The sequence below is a fragment of the Saxophila tyrrhenica genome (genome assembly GCF_035928015.1).
Source record: "Saxophila tyrrhenica strain CCFEE 5935 chromosome Unknown scaffold_2, whole genome shotgun sequence".
NCBI classification, from domain to species: domain Eukaryota; kingdom Fungi; phylum Ascomycota; class Dothideomycetes; order Mycosphaerellales; family Extremaceae; genus Saxophila; species Saxophila tyrrhenica.
The window spans coordinates 808,618-827,506 of record NW_027041734.1 but is presented as its reverse complement, the minus strand read 5'-3'; the positions used below and the strand labels follow the sequence as shown (position 1 = coordinate 827,506).

Sequence of the window (18,889 nt, the reverse complement as noted above, 5' to 3'; positions counted from 1 at the left end):
AAAAGGTATCTTCGCCATGAAATTCAAAATCCTTCCCCCAAACCCTTATTGAGGCGACTCACTGCGCGCGCTCAAACCCATCGCCTGTACCTGGCAAAGCGCCCAGGCAGACCTTCAGCGCCGTCCTTGAAAACAAAAGAAATCCGAAGTCCCCGAACGCCAGGGCTGCACTCTATGGGAGCCGATGCAAGTCATTTTCCACCGATATTTCCCCACACTCTCTGTAGTGGCAATACTCGCACATTCAACATTCAAAACCCAAATCCCAGCCCTCCTTCTCTATTGCGAGAGGGCATCGCTCACACCATACCCATGGCCCGCTGTTTATCAGCATAATTCGCATTCCGCATGCTCGCGCGATTTGGACTCCCGTGACTCTCACTCGAATGCCTCGAATTCGCATACGGTAACGCTGGAGGCGTCGCTACACCGCCTGGCCCGGGGTAATCGCTGCCCACATGCCGTACGGAACTCTCGTTTTGCCAGGCGGAGTTCATGTTCGGATCTGTATCGACGCGTTGGGCCAAGGGACCGGAGGCGGCGTTGTAGGGGCTGGAAGTCTGCGGCATGGGCGAAGAGGCGTCGCCGTAGGAGTCGGTTTTGCTGGCGTTGAAGGCGGGGGAGTTGACGACGGGGGCTTTGCCGCGGGCGCCACCGTAGCGTTTGAGGATTTCTTTGGTGGTGATGTCGGCGCTGTTGGAGAAGAGGGAGGAGTCGTTGAGGATTTGGGCAAGGTCTTCTGGGACCTGTGGGAGGGAGAAGTCAGTAGGCTGGTCTTGAAAAGATGGTGTATGGGGTTGTACTCACTTCGCACATGCTCTCGTTGCACTCGATCAAACTGTGCACTGCCTCGATGGCCAGGAAACTGTCGTCGACTGGTATTTGCTCTTTGCCTCGGTGAATCACGTTTGGCGTGATGACAGTCGCCAAATTGTGGATGTCCATCTTACTCCCGCTCTCCTCGTCCACATGGCTGAATGACGAAACCCAGTTCATGAACGTGAACAGGACTTCCATGGTGTCCCGATGCGGCTTAGGTAGCAAACAGCACGTCAGATGCAGCACTCTTCGCCTCCGTTCGGCATCCTCAATCCGCTGTGAAGTGATCCAGAGCTTGTTCAGCTTGTGCGTGAGAAGGGGATCAGGCATCTCGCGCAGGAACTTCTTCAGCAGAGCGGCGACTTGGACCGGATTCTCCTTTGTGAGGTCAACCTCGACGGCGCCTTTCGCGTCGATCTCGTCCTTCACGTCGTTCAGGCGTTTGATGTTGCCGTTCTTCCGGAAAACGCCTTCCACGCTCATGTCCATGGTTTTCATCGCGCTTACAGCCTCCTGTACCAGACTTGGGATTCTGAGACTCCCGGGACCCACGCCATCCGTGCTCTCCTCGTAGTCACGTTCCAGCAGCTGCTCAAGCGGGACACCAAAGATGGCGGTCTTAGAACTCTTCGGCATCTTCTGCTTCGGCGCAAAAGCCTTGCCAAACTTGCTCCAGAACGTCGGCCGCTTCGTCTCGATCAGATCCAACAGCTCTTCTTGGTTGAAGTGTCCTTCCAGAAGAGGCTCCATCGTCAACACCGCCACGTGGCGCACGATGAAGTACTCCAGCGCTGTCAGCTCGGAGAAGTACTTCTTCGTGCCCGGAGGCCGCTCCATCTTCTCCTGGTCCTCCGACACGTCGCGTGTATGTCCATTGACCAACCGTGGAACAGGTTCCTGCGGTATCATGGGCTGTCGCGCGTATTTCGACGCGTTCGGCCGCTGCTCCCGAGTCTGCTGTGCTTGCACTATCCGCGGAATGTCATCCAAGGTCATGGTGTCATTTCTGCCAAACGTAAGCTGCGATACTTGCTCTCCGTTCGCATCGGTGTCTTGTACGATCTGAAACGTGCCCGTTCGCCTTCGATCTCGCCCATTGGGGCCCTCTGCAGAGCCGGGCCGCATGCCCTCCGGTCCATCAATGATGCGCGACTTTCGTACTTGTCTGCCGGCGTTTGACAGCTGCTTCTCCATTCTTGTACTTCGCAATCGGCGGATGTCACCCATCGTATCTTGCATCGCACCGCCGCTAGAGACGCCTGCGTACGATTTGCTTCGGGTGTTTGACCGCAACAATGGCGGATCTCCTTCAGCAGTCGGCGTGTGTCCCTCTCGCGAATCGTACCCGAGAAGATTAGGGTCATCGCTTGTGTGTGGTAGCGCGCCGCTTGTTCGCAAAGTTGCTAGTAGCCGGGCGTGCGCCACCCGTAGAAGGTGGACATATTGGTTTAGCCTGGTCACCTGCACCAACATTCCCAGTCTCGCGTCCGGTGGAGAATGTGCCTCACAGTACAATCTCTCCTGCTGGTCGCTCCACCTTGCTTGTTCTGAATCGCTGTTCAAGTCTCTGCCGCACTTGGAGCAGGCCAGACACTGCGAATGCAGGACACGATTCTGATCTCGCAAGCGGTAGCACTTGTCTTCGACCGCCTTGCTGCAGACCACACACGTATCTGCCGCCTTGTCCACGTATAGCTCTGCATCCGCTCTTGAGTCCCGATGGCTGTCCGACTCTAGCCGGTCGTCTAGCTTGCTGATGTCTTCGAGAAAGCTGGTCAGGCCTTCTACACTGCCCGTCTCGCGCTCGAGCTTTAGCGCGCCTGAAAGACATATCCGGATCATGAGCTTCAAATAATGCGCCAAACCAGTAACGAGCGAGAGCAGCTCTTGTGTGACTCCCAAACGTCGCACGCCAGTGTCTTGACTTTCTGCAAGCAGCTGGAAGAACGCGACAACCTTCTTGCACAAGAGCTTCGCCTCCCTGCTGTAGCTCAAGCCGGGATGAATAATGGTGTCGAATGTCCGCACGCCTTGCTCGCCACCGTTACGCTTAGGCCGGTGCTGCAACCGATGGTCCAGGTCGTCGGCGGACGAGAATAGCAGGTCCACGTGAGTGATGAACTTCTTGGCCGCCACGACACCGTCCATGTAGGCACCGTTGCTAACGTGCAACAACATGTCAGAGATGCACGTCGCCGATCTCTCCTCGAATGTACTGAGTGTTTGCCAAATCCAGTGCACCTTGAGCTCCACGGCTTCTTCCTCCTTGCGAACACTGGTCCTGAGCTCTTCACTTGCATCAGCGTCGGATGTGACGTTTCTTGACCGCTGTCGTTCCAGCTCCAGCTGCTCTGCTTCCGAGCCCTTCGCTGGCGGGGCATGCAGTCGTACATTCCAGTATTTATGGATCATGTAGCACTCCGGGTGCCAGTGCTGGTTGACGCCATTCCTGAAGATCTCCACGAACTGCTTGAGGATGGCAGTCTGGCAGCCATTGCACTTTTGTGCGAACTTCGTCGAGTAGTGGTAGTGGCAGAAGACATCGCCTTCGTGCTCGTAGTAGCTGTCCGATGCACCAAACACTGTCGGACACACGCTGCACGTGAAATGTTCAATGTGATATTTTCGCTCCAGAGCTGTGATGTACGATCCTCGCAGTGCCCCGCCGCAAGCATAGCAGAGAAGGTCCAGTCGCCGGAAATAGTCGGTTTCGCAGAGCGGGTACTGGTTCGGAGGCTGGTCGGGGACGGGGAAGAACTTGGAAGCTACAATCTTGTCGCAGTCCTATACTCATCATCAGCAGGTATACTTTCTACCAAAAAACACTGTTGCAAATCACGCACATGGCATGTGAAGCACTCCAAGTGATATGTATCGCCCAGCGCTCGTACAAACTGGCCCGTCAAGTGCTTCTGACACTTCCCACACATTCTCTGTTTATCGCTCGGTCGTCTGTCTTTCTTCGGCCGCTGTGGTCGCGCCTCGCTCTCGCCATTGGGATCTAGATGTCGCTGCTGCGAGCGCTCTACCGATGTGCCCGCGTCCAAGCTGCTACCGCCGTACCGCTGGGGCTGGGACGAGCTCTCCGATGTTGATCCATTGGTAGTGTAGAAGTTCTGCCGAGGTGTTGTAACTTGACTGTCGTAGTATGCGCCATTCACCGCATCCTGCGCTTCGCCGTCCGATGGAGCCATGCTGGCTGCTGCCCCAGCGGGCGACGAGGAGATGTTGTCTCGCGCGTTATCGACTACCCCTTCTCCCAATGCTCGACTATTCTTGTGCGACTCTGTTTGTACCACACTAATTTCCTCTTCCTAAAGGGGATGGTATAGCTCGTCCGTGACACTGTAGTATCGGCTCGGTGGTGTTTGTCGCACCCGCAGCGCTTGATGTCCGGGGGCGTGATGTGTAGTCGTCAAGCGCTTGGTAGTGCCGCCGTCATACACCCTGGACCCTGCTTTGGCCTTGTCGGGAAGAGTTGTAGGTGGTGGTGCGGCACCCTGGTCGTGAGCAGGAAAGTTGGAGCACCTGCAGATGTGAAACGCTGGGTCGATGTGCTGGAGCGACAAGAGGCAACGGGCCAAGAATAGACACGCAGCACTGCCGGCGAGCCTGTTATTCCTCTCTACCAACTCCTCCAACTAATAGTTTCCCGCGGGCGAATATGGTGGCTCGCGTTGGCGTAGTATGGGCGTGATGAATCGTGTCGGCTGCACGCGATGGAGGCGGTCGGGGGAGAAAAGGTGTCGCGTGGCGGGTGGCGCTCGTGGACCGTCCCCAATGCTCGCCGTTGCCAGGCAGTCCCCGGGTCCGACAGGCGCAGGTCACGAGATGTCGTGTCACCGAGGTGTCGGGGACGGGGGGGAGGGGGGGATGCGGAGGGCGCTGCTCTTCTCCGCCGCACAGGAGACAATGCAGACGCCTCCCGCGATGGGAATTAAGCGGCCTTCTAGCGCTCGTCGGAGCAGATGCCGCTAGCTTGAATCTGCATCTCCAACTCGGCTTGAATCAGGAAGCTTTGAGCCAAATCGTATACACATTCACTCTGCTCACGTGCCTGCGGTGAATTGTATTGCGGCTTGGGGAGTTGTTAGTCCTTCTTCGCCCACGAGACCTGTATCCTTGGCAAACAACAAGCTTTTGGATCCGAGCGCAAGCCACAACAACCAAGTGCGTGGTCTCCAAACACTCTTCACCCACCTCTACCGTTACCACAACCATGGCCGGCCCACCCAACCCTCCCGCCGCTCGCTCCACAGTCCCTCACCCCCTCTCCCGCCGTCGTCCTCCTCCAACCGGCGACGAAGAAACCACCAGCATCCTCCGCCTAGGCGAATACACCGACGTCCCCTGCCTCAGCGTCAGCGAAGCCAACACCATCCTGCAAAAAGTCATCGAAGCGCGCAACAAGCCTGATGAGAGCGGGCGCAAACCGCCTGGCATGCCGAGCTCAGATGTCTTCACCAAGACGGAGATCTACTTGAAGCTGTTTGCGCGCTTCAACGGGGAGCAGGCGGTGCAGCAGGTGGAGAGTGTGAGCTCGAAGTTGGTGGGACCGGGAGGCATTACGGGGTTTGAGAGGGCGCAGCTGGGTAGGTTCAGCATTACAGGAGAATGGGGAGTGATAAGGGCATGGGTGAATCAAGTAGGCTGACAATATGGTGATCCAGGAACACTCTGCTGCGACACGGTCGAAGAAGCGCGCACGCTCATCCCCTCCCTCGAAGGCAAGGTCTCCGACGACGATCTGCAGCAGGTCCTCGACGACATCTCCAAGCTACGCGACTTCTCATAGAATGGGTCGTCCCAGCGGTAGGAGTGTGGTCAGATGGATCTCTAGCACGTGGAAAGGGCTTCTGTCGAGAAGTGAAGAAGAGACGGTTCAAGCGGTTGACAGCAAGCACGGCAACTTGACGATTTTTAGCGAAGGCGTTGGATGGATGACGGGGTGTCTGAAGTGTGGAGCAATGTTAGATGGTGCCGGTCTTGGGTGGACGATAGTCTGCTTTGACTGCAGAAGACAAAGCTTCCTATCACTCGGTAGGCCTATCTGTTTCTCACTTGGATCTGTTCTTCTGCCTCATCTCACGGTATCTCCGGTGATGATGAAATCAGCTGCGGTGAGGTTGGGGTTGAGAATCAGGTAAACACAGTCACGGCACCTTCCACCTCAAACCTATGCACTTGCAGGGTAAGGTAATATCTATCTCAAGATACGCTTCTGTCGCTCCTCATTCATGTCTGCTCAAAGTCATCTCGAAGCGAAGATATCCCGAAATTCTGTCTGCATACTGAGCTTAGTCGAGCTGAAGACCCCTGCAGAATCCTTCCAGAATTTGCCTTTGGGCACGCACCAAAACCTGTTTGCCTTGCGCCAACACGGCTGAATGAGCAAAGTCTTGTCAGCAGACTTCGTTCGCTATATCCTTGACCTTACCTGAAGGAGCCTAGGAAGTGATGAGTACCAAAAACTGAGCTGCCAACGTAGGCATGGCGGCGGCTTTCGTCTGCAAGGAACCGGGCAGAAAGATCGGTCCGTTGGTTCTGCCACACGGATATAATCGCGTACAGTACTCTTCCTTCGAGCGCCCAAGCACCGCGAGCTCGCATTGGTCTTTGTCATCACTTCAGATGTTCCGATGGGCGGATATTGCGAGCACTGTGGCCGAGAAGCCGAGTATATGAGGTGAAGGCGTCCGCTACTATCAATCCCGTTCCACCCCATCGTCTATCGCTTATCTTGCTGCAAAGATGAAGCTTTCTTCTATGCTCGTCGGTGGTATCGGCCTCCAGATTTGCCATGTCCTCGGCCAGGCGACACAACCCGCGACCCACTCGATAGGACCCGTCGTAGACCTGGGATACGTCAAGTACCGCGGCACCACCAACCACACCGCCGGCATCAACTATTTCCGCGGCATCCAGTACGCTACCCTCCCATCCGAAAACCCTCCTCGCCCCACTGACATCTATCCAGATACGCCTACCCCCCAACCGCCTCCCTCCGCTGGCAAGCCCCCATCCCCATCGAACACCACAACTCCTTCAACGGCAGCACAATCTACGACGCCAGCGCCATCAGCCCGGCATGCTACATGTCCTTGCCCAAATCGACGTATACGCCTTACAACGAGTCCTTCGGCGCGAGTTTGTCCGGGTATTCGGAAGACTGTCTGACGGTCGATGTACTCGTGCCTGTGAACCCGATGGACGAGAGGTTGGCGGTGATGGTGCAGATTCACGGAGGCAGTTTTCAGTCCGGGAATGCGCAGGTGTTTCCGGGGGATGGGATGGTTAACCGATCGGAGGGTGAGTGGATCCGGTTGAAAGTGGAGGTGAGGCTGGTGCTGACGGATGGGAAGGGAGTATCATCTATGTGTCGATGCAGTATCGGCTGGGTATCTTTGGGTTTTTGGGCGGGAGTGCGATTGAGGAGGACGGGGTGTTGAATGCTGGACTGTTGGATCAGAGGGCGGCGTTGGAGTGGATTCAAAGGAACATTGCTGCTTTCGGTATGTTTTCTGACGTACTTCCGTACAATCGGGCTATTGTACTGACAGACCCAGGTGGCGACCCTTCGAGAGTTACCATATGGGGCGGCTCTGCTGGAGGTCGGCCAACTCCCTATCAGCATATCCGAACTCGTGTTCGCTGACATGCTCCCAGGAAGTAGTGTTGCTTATCAGCTCATAGCTGGAGGCGCTTTTGATCAACCACCATTCTCCGCTGCAATCGCGGAGTATCGTGGGTACTCTCTTTAACCTTGAAGACGGAGAGAACACTGACAGATGAAAAGCATGGTTCCAGCAGCTGCTCAACCAATCCGAACAGCAGATACAGTACTCCAATGTACTACAGCTGTCTGGCTGTTCCTCCATAACATGCCTGCGAGGCTTACCGGTTGGTGAGCTAGAGAACCTCAACCAGGCGGTGCAGAACGCATCAGTGAACGGCCCAGGTTCGTCTTCAACGGCACCGTCGAGAAGTTATAACTAACAGTACTCCAGGCAATGGCTACGGCCAAGGCATATACAACCCAGTCGTAGACGGCAGCTTCGTCAAAGAGCTTCCGAGCATAGCCTTCCAACTCGGCCACTTCCACGACGTCCCGCTCATCGTCGACCGCGACGCATACGAAGGTGTCATCTTCTCCGATCCCACATCCACCACACAAGCCGAAGAAACAACCGACGCACAACACATGTTCCCCTTCGCCGGCCCAGCGTTCTTCTCCCGCCTATACCAGCTCTACCCAAAATCATCGTTCAACTCGACCTTCTTCCAGCGACAGACCTGGTTCGGCGACTACCTCATCAACTGCCCGACCTACGTGATGGGCTTCAACGCCATCGAGCGCAACAGCAACCGCTCCGCGATCTGGAAGATGGTCTTCTCAGCCGGCACGCAACTCCACGGCGCTACGCAGAACTTCTTGAACTCCGCTACGACCGACTTTCCTACTGCGAATAACCAGACGCTTGTCGAGATTATGACGTCGTACTGGATTTCGTTCGCAGTGACGCATGATCCGAACACGATGAGAGTAAAGGATGCGGCGTACTGGCCTGGGTATGCGAGCGGAGGGAATGGGACGGGGGCTAATGGGGAGAGTGCTGGGTTTACTGTGCAGGCTGTTACGTATAGCAGTGTTGGGCCAGAGGAGGATCCGGACGTGAGTGAGCGGTGTGAGTTCTTTGGGGCGCATGCGTACAAGGTGCAGAACTAGAGGATGTGGCGAGAGACGAGCTGTCGCTGGGAAGTAATGATACGTCCTCTTCCTCACTCTTGTACTACAGAGAATGCTCATGTACTGACAGGCGAGGCCTCATCATGAATAACTGGACCCTGAAAATGAAGCTTTGTGGCCAACTGCTACCGAGGACGTGTACCATGTCATCTTCGCCGTGCGACAACGATGAGAACGTTTCGCCGGTAGCACACAACTGCCATTGATGTGGTACAAGAGATCCAAAATTTGGAGAAGCAGTCACAAGACAATAGGCGATCCTACGAAGGCATCTCATTGGTGCGCATCCCTCATTTCCACCTGAACGCGCTAACGAAGACAGGGGTAAGAAGTTCGAGACCGACAGGATGGATGCGCCCGCGCATTCCACACCTTTCCCTCTGAACTTCACAACACTCTTTCACCACTGTACAGCGTCACCGTCGACCACTCTCGCTAACCTTTCGATTCGTTCTCGCGCGACCTCGCACCACCGACACATTCTCCACCCTCAATCGCCAAAGTAACGCGCCAACACGATGTTCGCAAAGGCGGTTCTCCTCAGCGCACTCGCGGCCTGCGTCGCCGCGCAGAGCAAAGTCCTGTTCTTCACACACGTCCCGAACCCCATCACCGATGGCGAGGCTGCAGCGATCACCTTCTCGACCAACGACACCGAGAGCCCCATCACTATCATCCTGCGGCAAGGACAGCAGGGTAACCTGCAGACGGTCATGACGCTCACGGAGGATGCTGAGGATAGCGTGTTCATCTGGACGCCTCCCAAGTCGATCCCGAATGGGGTGGATTATGCGCTTCAGATCTCGGTACGCGACGCGTCGACAACATCCTTAGAAAAGCGCCGACGCTAACACCTTTCAACAGCAAGCCAACCAGACCAACTACTTCGGTCCGTTCACCATCCAGGGCGCGAGCCCGGCAGCCGTCTCCTCAGCTGCAGCCAACACGTCTACCTCCGCCGTCACTACCGCGACCACCACCATCGGCAGCGCGGCTTCAATGGGAACCGGCACGACAATGCACCGCAACACCACCATGAGCTCGCCCAGCCTCACCGCCACGAAGAAGACCACGACGACCAAGGCCACGACGAAGACAACTGCAGGCGGCGGCGCCTCATCCTCGGCCGGCGCAGGCTCCCAGGGTAGTTCGACGTCGGGTGCAGCAGGCCCGGACAACACCAACGCTGCGTCGTCGGACTTCAACGGCGGTAGCAGTCTGGCGCTTGCGTTTGGCGCGGTGGCTGCGGTGTTCTACCTGGTATGAGGATTCGTTGAGGATGGTTTTGCTGTAGTGTGAGCCAGGCGCTGAAGGAGACTCCCCAGCAGTCGGCTCTTCGGGATGGGTGTGGACGGCCCCTTTCGATAGTTTATTGTCTAATACTTGATCACGAGCGCAACGTACATGAGAGATTCTTGGTCACGGTATGCCTGTTCTCACGACTTCGGTCCACCTTTCAAGCGAGCATGAACGGATCTTCTCTCCAATGCTTCTCACATGGCAGTCCTCGGCTCGAACGGAAAGGGCAGCCGCTCCCAAGACCAAGCGGGTAGATCTCGGTAATTTTCATCACTCTAGCGCTTTCGTTTAGAGATCCTTTGGGAACCGCTATTCCGTGGAATCGGCCAACGACGTAGACGACGCGGCTGCTCAACGTGATTGATTATCAAAACGTCCGATGTGATATTTCGTACGAGCGATGCGACAAGTCGTCGTGGCACCCGTCAGCCCCGCGACACAAGAACTTTTTCCCCAAGCTCATCCATGTCAGCTGCAGGAACGGAAGCAGCACAAACTCCAGCTCTCCACAAAGATTAACTTTATTTGCACTTGCGGGACCCTGGACGCCGATGATGGCACCACCGCGCGCGAACTCGGTCCTTCCGCGCCTAGCGATTGGTGCGCGCAAACGATGGTCGTCGATGGTCGACATTCCAGAGGTTCCATCCTGTGCCGTTTCCAGGGGCGGTTCATTACGTAGGTTGGCACGAGATGGATGGGGTGGAGGCAATATAGGTGAACGGGGTGGTGCTTGGTTCTTCATTCTTGTCGCTATACACACTCTCTTCTGGTCATCAAACAAGACTTCTTATTTCTCTCGACTACAGCTCTGCGCGCTTTCTTACCGACGGTCCTTTTGAAAATGTACTTCCGCACGTTCCTTGCGCTCCTCGCGGCGCCGCTGGTGGTGCTCGCGCAGGACCCTAATGCTTTCATTATCCCGGACGAGGGCATTGCGGCGCAAGGTGGTGAGCCGTTGACGTTGGAGTGGAAGCCCTCGACGCAGGGGACCGTGACTTTGATTCTGCGGAGCGGGAGCTCGAACGATCTTAATGAGGGCACTGTTATCGCTGGTGAGTATTGCGCATTGGCGCGCAGTTGCAAGACCACGCGACAGGAGTGAAGCTGACAATATCGCGCAGACAGCATCGACAACTCCGGCTCCTACACCTGGACGCCCTCCAACAAGCTGACGCGCGGGTCCGACTACACCGTTGAAATCGTCTCCGACAGCGACCCGAGCGTGACCAACTACACTCCATACTTCGTCCTCGATACCGACAACACCGTCGCTTCCACCACGCCCACCGTCACGCTCGGCGCGTCCAGTACATCGATCGAGTCGCAGACGGGCGTCACCACTTTGACGGACAAGAGTACCGAGAGCAGCGCGGCTTCGCCGACGGAGACGGAAACGGAGACGAATACCTCCGTTGTAACGACCAAGACCAAGACTACGCCGACTGGTGGGATGAGCACGGGGATGTCCTCCTCTTCTTCTGGTATGTTCCAAAATCATTGCTCTTGCAGTAGAGCGCTGGGCTAACGTCTTGCGACAGGAATGATGACCGGCACCATGTCCTCAACCGGCGCAGGATTTCAGGGCACCGCCGCCGGTGCCTCTAGCGTCACGCCTGCCTCGGACAACGCTGGTGCTCGCGCGACGGCGATGGCGGGTATGTTGGGTGTGGTTGCGCTGGGTGCTATGGCCTTGTAAGCAGGATAATTGGAGAGGGGCTGGTAGAATAAGTGGTGGATGGATGAGCCATGTGCTGGTTCTTGATTGTGGCTTCTTGGATACCCAGATAGCATGGAGAATGCATGTGTCTTTCGCTGAAGTCGAAGAGAATGGAGCTCTTGTTCTCTCCATGCAGTGTTCGATGCTACTGCAGGTACAAGGTTCACGGATCTGGAGAAGTGGAGGACTCGCTCCTGTGTAGCTCGACAGACAGTAAATATGTTCCGTGTCTCGTGACAGCAACGTCGTCGTCGACTGATCTCACTGCCTATATGTGAAGGGTCTAACTTTGAACATAGCCAATGAGGTGGCTTAGAACCTCAGCGATTTAGTGCGTTTCAAGCAGTTCCTGCTGCAACACAGGGTAAACATCGCCTCCCCGTATCCCTGCAGGCGCGAGCGATGGCCAGCGAAGACTGTTGTGCCTTCTTTTCCTGACGCATGTGACAAACGACCACATTCTCGAAGACGACAGCGATCTCTGTCGACGAAGTGCTGATCCAGACCACCCTTGCTATCGATACGAGCGACGTTGCAGATCAAACAAACAATCCACCCCACCAACCACTGCATTGGCGTAATCACCGACCGACCACAACTCATAAACGACGACAACACCATGGCGAGTGTATACGCCGCCTTCCTGCAGGCGCCGAATGCCTCGCATCTCGCAAACGACGCCTCGATCAACTACATCACCACCACGACGAGCATCAGCGAACCGGCCGCGATCGTCAAGCATATCACCGCACAGCAGAAGCAGGTGACGAAGAAAGAGGAGCGCATACTGAGCACCATTGAGGGGCATGAAGATCTGCTCCTCGAAACAGAGACGACTTTGCAGTTCAACAACGGCGGTGGAGCCTTTTTGCCTAACATGGACGAGAACCTGCTCGACGAGAAGCTGGTGACGTTCCCGCTGCTGCATGTTGTCCAGTTCGACGCAACGCGTAAGATCAAGCAGATCCGTCTGTACTGGGACCAGTCCACGCTTCTGAAACAGGTGGAGGCAATTGGCAAGACAGGACGCAACTGGCCGATTCGCGACGGCAAGGCCCAGATCGAGGCCATCAACAAGAGCGTCAAGGCCACCGGAGGCGAGACCACCGGCGTGAAGTCACTCGCAGCACGCGGCCCCAACGATGTGGTCATCAGAGAGCACAAGAAGAGCGACAGCGTTTCTGCAACTCGCGGTCAAAGCACCAGCTTAAATCTGTTCGCCGCACGTGACCCGAACGAACAAGTAGGAAGCGACTATCAAGGTCCTAAGCTCGCACCACGCGCTTCCGCCAAGCCAGCACCGCGCAATTACAACGAGCTGTTCGCTAATGGCGAGTCTCCGCCTGATGACCCGACGTCGAACGTTAGGAGCCCTTCGCCGAGTAAGAAGGACGGGACTATTCTGAAGGCGGGCGCCGGCAAGCACTATACCGGCAATCGCCTCTTCGATGATAATGAGCCGTCTGGCGCGCGCTCGCCTGAGCGTAAGAAGGTGTTCAATCAGAAGTATGACCATTTCGCTTTTGGTGACGGGGAAGATGCGCCGTCTGGTCGTCCGATGAGCAACAACAAGAGCAAGGGCGCAGCGACCTTCAGCTTCGAGGATTTTTCTACGCCGCCGAAACACCAAATCAAAGAGCGTAGGGATGATCAGGTGCATTGGGGTCAGGTGGGTATTGTTCTCGTACATCATTGTTTATCACGACTAACGAAAACAGGAGGAGGACCAGCCCTCGCCACCAAAGCGACCGATCGTGCATGCCGCCCGGAAAGACGCCGACGCCCACTTCAATATGACGGATGAGAGGTCGCCAGCCGCGGCGCGCCCTCCGACCAGCAAGCAAGGCATGATGCTGTACGACGATCCAGTCTTTGGTGAAGACACAACCAGCCAGAAGGGTTCGCGCAGCAACACCACTTCCACCGACAACAGCCGCCGTGGCAACGACTTCAGCGCTCACTACCAGATGACCGACACCCAATCGCCGGCGCAGAAAGAGAACGCCGCACCTAGCGACTCGATGGAGCAGCACTGGGCCTTCAGCGACTCGAAGCAGGAGAAGAAGATCTACAAAACCGCTGGTGACGGCATGGGCGGACGTAGTGGCGGACACGACTGGATGACTGGCGAGGGTGATCAGAAGATCTACAAGACTGCGGGCGATGGTATGGGTGGGAGAGCGACGACAGGTCGGAGCTGGGGCATTGGCGACGAGAGTGATGTTGAAGAAGATACTGATAAGCGTTACAGGGGTCGAGGAAGGGGGCCTCAGGCTCAAGCGGGAGCGAGGCAGTAGTGGGGAGGTGGCGGGTGGGAAAGTGGCGAGGACTGGAGGAGTGGAGGATGATTTCTTTGGCTGATTTTGAAGAGGTGGTATCGGATGCATGGACAGCACGGCATGACTTTTGCTCACGCACGGATGGCGGCAACGAAGGCGATCAGGGCATGGTTTGGGGTGAACGCTTGCATCTGAGTGTATGGTGTCGACGGCATTTGGCGCGATGCATGCTTACGACTACTGGCAGTAGTGGTATAAGGTGTCAAGGGCATGTATTCGATCAGACTGCAACGATACTCAAGATTGATAACTTATGCATCCCATCACACATTCGCCGTCGTTGCGTTGCTCTACATTGACTACAGAACATCACCGTCACGACGAGCACTCACAGCCCACCGGGCTTCATATCCCCAACTTGCTTCCCCGCCGGCATCTCACCCGGAACATCAGAAGAACTACTCCGATCATCCCCCTTCCCCTCCAATACCGCCCCCTCCGCTCCCGCAATCTCCATCGCCTGCTCATCCCGTCCATGCATCAAATGCTCCAGATTCACCTTCGGCCCTTTGAACCACTTCCTCGCATCCACCACCCACCAGACCAGCACCCCGAGCATCGGCCCGCCATACACCAACGCCGTGTAATTCATCGTCGTAGCGTCCAGATCACTCCCCGTCACGCTCGGCAGGCACAGAATCGGCACCATCAAGATCACGAACGCGCTCGCGACCACGCCGATCGGGATGCTATATCTTCCCAGATTCCACGGGCCAGGACGGAAGCGATTCCCGACAAAAAAGACGCGGATGAAGATGGGCAGAGTGAAAGCGACGAAAGCCGCGCATGCGCCTATGGAGAAGATGGCACCGATCGCTATTTCGCCGCCGAAGATGAGCAGCAGAAGCAGGCAGCCGATGGCGTTGTTGAACCAGACGGCGTTGACGGGCGTGCGGGTGTGGGTGTTGACGTGCTTCCAGAAGCGGGAGAGGGGGAAGCAGTCGTCACGGGCGTAGGCGAAGGTGACGCGGGAGGCGGCGATCTGGCACGCTTGGCCCATGGCGAAGCCGGCGATGATGGTTAGGGAGAGGATGGCCAGGGCGACTTTTTGCGGCAGGCAGTCGATGAGGTAGGCGGCGAAGGGTTGGCCGAGGTCGCTGTTCAGGGCGCGAGGGATGGAGACGACGGTGTAGGCAACGATGAGTTGGAGGGCCCAGCCTGCGACGCCGCCGACGGCGCTGGTGAGGAAGATGGCGCGGGGGCTGGCGATGTTGGCGTTGCTGCATTCTTCGGCGAGATGGAAGGGGGAGTCGTAGCCGGACATTGTCCAGATGACGCCTGTTGGAGACGATCAGCTGGAGGAACGTAAAGTCGATCGGGGTGCAAGACTACTTACCGATGAACGACATCAAAACACCAACTCCCTTCGGGTAGTCAGTCCCCTGGTATATGTTGCCCCAAACCTCGCTCGAGGGATTGAAGCGCGACAGTCCTCTTGACGTCCTATCGCATGCCGCAGGGATCAGGATGATGACGACGAACAAGGCGATGATGTTGAATGTGCTTCCAGCGCTGTTGACACGAGCGATCCACTTCGTCGGAAAGGACGCCATGACGCTGTGGATGCATTGGATCAAGACGGTCAGCAGGAACGTCTGGTAGTTTGTTGGCACGTAGCTCGGGTTTTGGATGCTGCCGCTGGCTAGGATCATGGCCGCGGTGCCGTAGTTGACGCTGGGTGCTGACGTGACTTGGCCGATCCAGTTGCTGGTGTATGTTAGTCAATCACAACAAAGCGGACTTCGAGTCGATCAAGCCTTACCTCCAACCAGTAATCCAAGCAGCCAACGGTCCCCACCCAGGCGGCGCAAGAACAGCAGCAGCATAGTAGAGTCCACCAGATGTCGGCATCGACGAGCAGAGCTCTGCCATGGAAGAAGCAACAGATTGGATGCCCACCATTGCCACGAGCCAACCCCATGTCATCCCCGCCGTTCCGGCATACCCCATCCCATACCACAAGGTCGTCGCAAAGCTCGGCAGCAGTCCTAGGACAGCGAACGAGACACAGAAGGTCGTCCACAATGTAAACTCCCGTTTAAACTCTGGTCGGTACCCCAGAGCAGCAAGAACTTCCTCATCCGAGTTCCATTCGCGACCCGAGTCGTTGATCGGGACATCGCCGCCTTTGAGAACAGATGTGACGGGTTCCTGCGAGACGCTGACAGTTCGACCTTTGCCGGCGGAAGACGCACTGGCGTTGCGGTCCGCCATCTTGTCTTCCAGAATGAGAATACAATACGAAAGGACTTGAAGAAAGGAATACAAAAGAAAGACCTACAGCTTACCATAGAGGTGAGGTCCGATAACGAATGCTCGGCGACGTGATGCGCACTGCAGCTTCGCTTCCGACAACCAAATACTGGACAGCGGCCAAACCCAAAGAAGCAGCCATACGCCGTCTGCGAATGAAGGGTCGCGGTGGTGCAGTGAGTTGCACGAGGGTCTCGCGTGGGACTTGGGGCGTGGGAGATAGCGAGATAAGCCCTGTCGCCGTCTGGCGGCCGTAGGCGGCCTTCGGATGACATGAATAAGGCTGGTGTAGAAAGAAGTCCGGTCGTCGAGCAGGGCCCATCGCCATATTGGCCGGAGGTACTGTTGGCATTTGAGCTGGACATCACGCCCTCATCAAGCTGCCAACGGATGCAAGATGATGAAAGAAGGATGTTGTCACGAGGAAGCAAAAGTTGATCTTCGATGAGGTTTGCAACCTTCACTTGCCCCGCACGCACCCAAGGCACCCAAGCCGATGGTCTAGACCGACACTCATACTTGTTGTTCGACAAAATGAATCAACGCCACCAGAGTCTTGGACAAAAAGGCAAGATAATCAGCAATAGCAGTGGTCGCTTGTTCGTGGGGACAACCGCTACGGTAAGTCCACATCTGACCAAAGCATCCCATCCAACCCCCGATGCCTCACAACAGCCGCCTCAAAATCCGCAACCCCAACCTCCTCAGCCCTCCCTTCAGCATAAAGATCATACATCTTCGCAATGTTCCTCCCCCTCGGTGGCAGAGCCTCTTGCCATTCATCCCACTCCCAAGAGACCTCCTTTACCTCGCCGGTCGAGAAGTCCTCCAACTGAATCGGAATAGGGTACGCGCTGCCCTCGGACTGGATGAACGGGCCTCGCTCGTTCGACATCTGGATCCGTCCTTTTGAGCCGGTGATGGTCCAGGTGAAGGGTGAGGAGCCGGGAAAGGGTGGGCCGGTCAAGAATTTGACAAGGAGAGATGCTCCGTCCGCAACGCTGGACGACTTCTGGAGTGTGCCGTGGACTGATACTAGATCAGGCACATTGGAGCGCGTTGGTCCTTCTGTGCCGTCTTCGCGGATGATGGTCTGTTCTGGCCGTTGGATCTGGAGGTGTGCATTCGACGTCTCATACTCGCCGAGGACAGAGTGAACAAAGTCAATCACTGTTTATTGATCAGCCTCACTCTGACATCTAGGACCTGATCAAGACTTACTATGCCCAAAGGCAATCGTCACCGGGTTTCCTCCAACACTCTTGTCCAGAAAATACGCCAGACCCTCCGAGATACTATTCCCTCCACCACGAGAGGTGTACGCCTGAACATCACTGCTAACCACTTTCCCAACAGCACCGCTCTGCACCAGCTCCTTCACTTTCAACGTAGCAGGAGCGACCCGAGCTTGAAGCCCAACCAGAGTCTTCGAGCCACTCTTCTCCGCCTGCGTAGCAAGTTCAGACGCCCGACGAACATTCTCCGCCAGAGGCCATTCGACGAAGACGGCCTTGCCTGCCTTCACGCTCGGCTCGATAGTGCTGTAGTGCACATCAACCCGTGTTGTGCAGACAACTAGATCGACATCCGGGTCTGCAGCTAGTTGTTCCGGGGATCCGTAAGCTTTGACGGTGGATTCCAGGCCGTAACCTTCAACTGCTCGTTTTGCAGCTTCCTCACTCGAGTTGAGCAGAGCTAGGATCCTGTATCTCTCTCTGCCGCGCTCGGAAAGCAGGTATGGGAGGTGTCCTTCGCTGGCCCATGAGGTCTTGGCTGACTGGGAGAGTCCGATCAGTGCTAGGCGTATGGGAGGCATATTGTTTGGAAAGCTGGCTTTGCAGGTTGCATCGCATCAGTAGTGACGTAGGCATCGTCGCGCTTTTATATGACCTGAATTCCATGATCCGGATGCCGTACGGCATTGACTGTTGAATATGGCTTACACATCAAAGTCGGATTCGCAGCAGTATGCGCGCATTAATAATCAGCCTGCCAAAAGCTTTAGCCGCCCCATGAATCGCGCACCAAGAGGCACTTCCTGCGTTGCCCAGAATAGTATTGATGTGTTTACTCATTGTGTGGTTGTAGGCTTGTATGCTTGATCGTGCATAGTGTCAGGTCGCAAATCATGTAGTAGCATTCATGTCAAGCATTTTCGCTGGTAAATGCCGAAGGATGCGACGATCGTGTCAAACATGCCACGTTTCGATTCACGACCGCACAACTCCAAACCTAGTCTACCGTTTCGAATAGCACGGCAAGATAGTAGGTCTTTTCATCATGGCAAAATTCGTTAGCTTGGGCCTGTGCCTTATGATGCTGCGCAAAGCCGCCGTCTGCACCACGCCAACCAAAAGCCGAGGAGGCAACAAGTTCACCCTCGAAGAAGAGATCTACTATCGAGACACCGGCGAGTTGTTGCCAGGAGTAGAGTGGCGCCAGACTGTCTTCGGCAAAACGTGCAGATCGCATGCAGACTGCGCGGGAGAGTGTCCGGTAGGGTCCCTGTAGGATGAGGTCTCGCAGAATCAGCGTTGCTGATGAATTCGAATGCAGGAATTCACGTACGACATCTGTCTACCCGAAGAAGAAGCCTTCGGGCCTCGAGATCTGGAGGATGACGATTGTGGTACGCGAGTGCCGGGGTGGTGCGTTTGCAAGCCGCTCATCGGGCAAGATACTGGCGAGTCCGAACACCATGAGTTGTGATCC

General features: G+C 56.1%; 9 protein-coding genes across 9 annotated transcripts; 6 read left to right on the top strand and 3 right to left on the bottom strand.

Annotated features, from left to right (window-relative positions):
* Positions 1 to 299: 299 nt before the first annotated feature.
* On the bottom strand, positions 300 to 4,013 carry rga1 (Rho-type GTPase activating protein Rga1; the record flags this gene model as incomplete). The annotated part of the gene is made up of 3 exons (XM_064798658.1): positions 300 to 746; positions 808 to 3,603; positions 3,663 to 4,013. 3 exons carry the CDS (start codon positions 4,011 to 4,013, stop codon positions 300 to 302), a joined length of 3,594 nt encoding a protein of 1,197 aa, XP_064662985.1.
* A 1,025-nt stretch (positions 4,014 to 5,038) lies between these two features.
* Positions 5,039 to 5,614, top strand: RPB4 (RNA polymerase B; the record flags this gene model as incomplete). Its single annotated transcript, XM_064798657.1, has 2 exons — positions 5,039 to 5,411; positions 5,490 to 5,614. The coding sequence occupies 2 exons, from the start codon at positions 5,039 to 5,041 to the stop codon at positions 5,612 to 5,614; spliced, it is 498 nt and encodes a 165-aa protein (XP_064662984.1).
* Positions 5,615 to 6,570: 956 nt separating this feature from the next.
* LTR77_001394 (uncharacterized protein) lies at positions 6,571 to 8,545 on the top strand (the record flags this gene model as incomplete). Its single annotated transcript, XM_064798656.1, has 7 exons — positions 6,571 to 6,743; positions 6,797 to 7,154; positions 7,208 to 7,331; positions 7,386 to 7,430; positions 7,486 to 7,563; positions 7,616 to 7,777; positions 7,827 to 8,545. 7 exons carry the CDS (start codon positions 6,571 to 6,573, stop codon positions 8,543 to 8,545), a joined length of 1,659 nt encoding a protein of 552 aa, XP_064662983.1.
* A 539-nt stretch (positions 8,546 to 9,084) lies between these two features.
* LTR77_001393 (uncharacterized protein) lies at positions 9,085 to 9,832 on the top strand (the record flags this gene model as incomplete). The annotated part of the gene is made up of 2 exons (XM_064798655.1): positions 9,085 to 9,372; positions 9,431 to 9,832. The coding sequence occupies 2 exons, from the start codon at positions 9,085 to 9,087 to the stop codon at positions 9,830 to 9,832; spliced, it is 690 nt and encodes a 229-aa protein (XP_064662982.1).
* An 877-nt stretch (positions 9,833 to 10,709) lies between these two features.
* Positions 10,710 to 11,564, top strand: LTR77_001392 (uncharacterized protein; the record flags this gene model as incomplete). The annotated part of the gene is made up of 3 exons (XM_064798654.1): positions 10,710 to 10,920; positions 10,990 to 11,349; positions 11,407 to 11,564. 3 exons carry the CDS (start codon positions 10,710 to 10,712, stop codon positions 11,562 to 11,564), a joined length of 729 nt encoding a protein of 242 aa, XP_064662981.1.
* Positions 11,565 to 12,204: 640 nt separating this feature from the next.
* On the top strand, positions 12,205 to 13,882 carry LTR77_001391 (uncharacterized protein; the record flags this gene model as incomplete). Its single annotated transcript, XM_064798653.1, has 2 exons — positions 12,205 to 13,254; positions 13,304 to 13,882. 2 exons carry the CDS (start codon positions 12,205 to 12,207, stop codon positions 13,880 to 13,882), a joined length of 1,629 nt encoding a protein of 542 aa, XP_064662980.1.
* A 370-nt stretch (positions 13,883 to 14,252) lies between these two features.
* On the bottom strand, positions 14,253 to 16,138 carry GPT1 (GABA/polyamine transporter; the record flags this gene model as incomplete). Its single annotated transcript, XM_064798652.1, has 3 exons — positions 14,253 to 15,202; positions 15,261 to 15,631; positions 15,687 to 16,138. The coding sequence occupies 3 exons, from the start codon at positions 16,136 to 16,138 to the stop codon at positions 14,253 to 14,255; spliced, it is 1,773 nt and encodes a 590-aa protein (XP_064662979.1).
* Positions 16,139 to 16,793: 655 nt separating this feature from the next.
* LTR77_001389 (uncharacterized protein) lies at positions 16,794 to 17,993 on the bottom strand (the record flags this gene model as incomplete). The annotated part of the gene is made up of 2 exons (XM_064798651.1): positions 16,794 to 17,347; positions 17,399 to 17,993. 2 exons carry the CDS (start codon positions 17,991 to 17,993, stop codon positions 16,794 to 16,796), a joined length of 1,149 nt encoding a protein of 382 aa, XP_064662978.1.
* A 464-nt stretch (positions 17,994 to 18,457) lies between these two features.
* Positions 18,458 to 18,886, top strand: LTR77_001388 (uncharacterized protein; the record flags this gene model as incomplete). The annotated part of the gene is made up of 2 exons (XM_064798650.1): positions 18,458 to 18,673; positions 18,734 to 18,886. The coding sequence occupies 2 exons, from the start codon at positions 18,458 to 18,460 to the stop codon at positions 18,884 to 18,886; spliced, it is 369 nt and encodes a 122-aa protein (XP_064662977.1).
* Between the last annotated feature and the right edge of the window lie 3 nt (positions 18,887 to 18,889).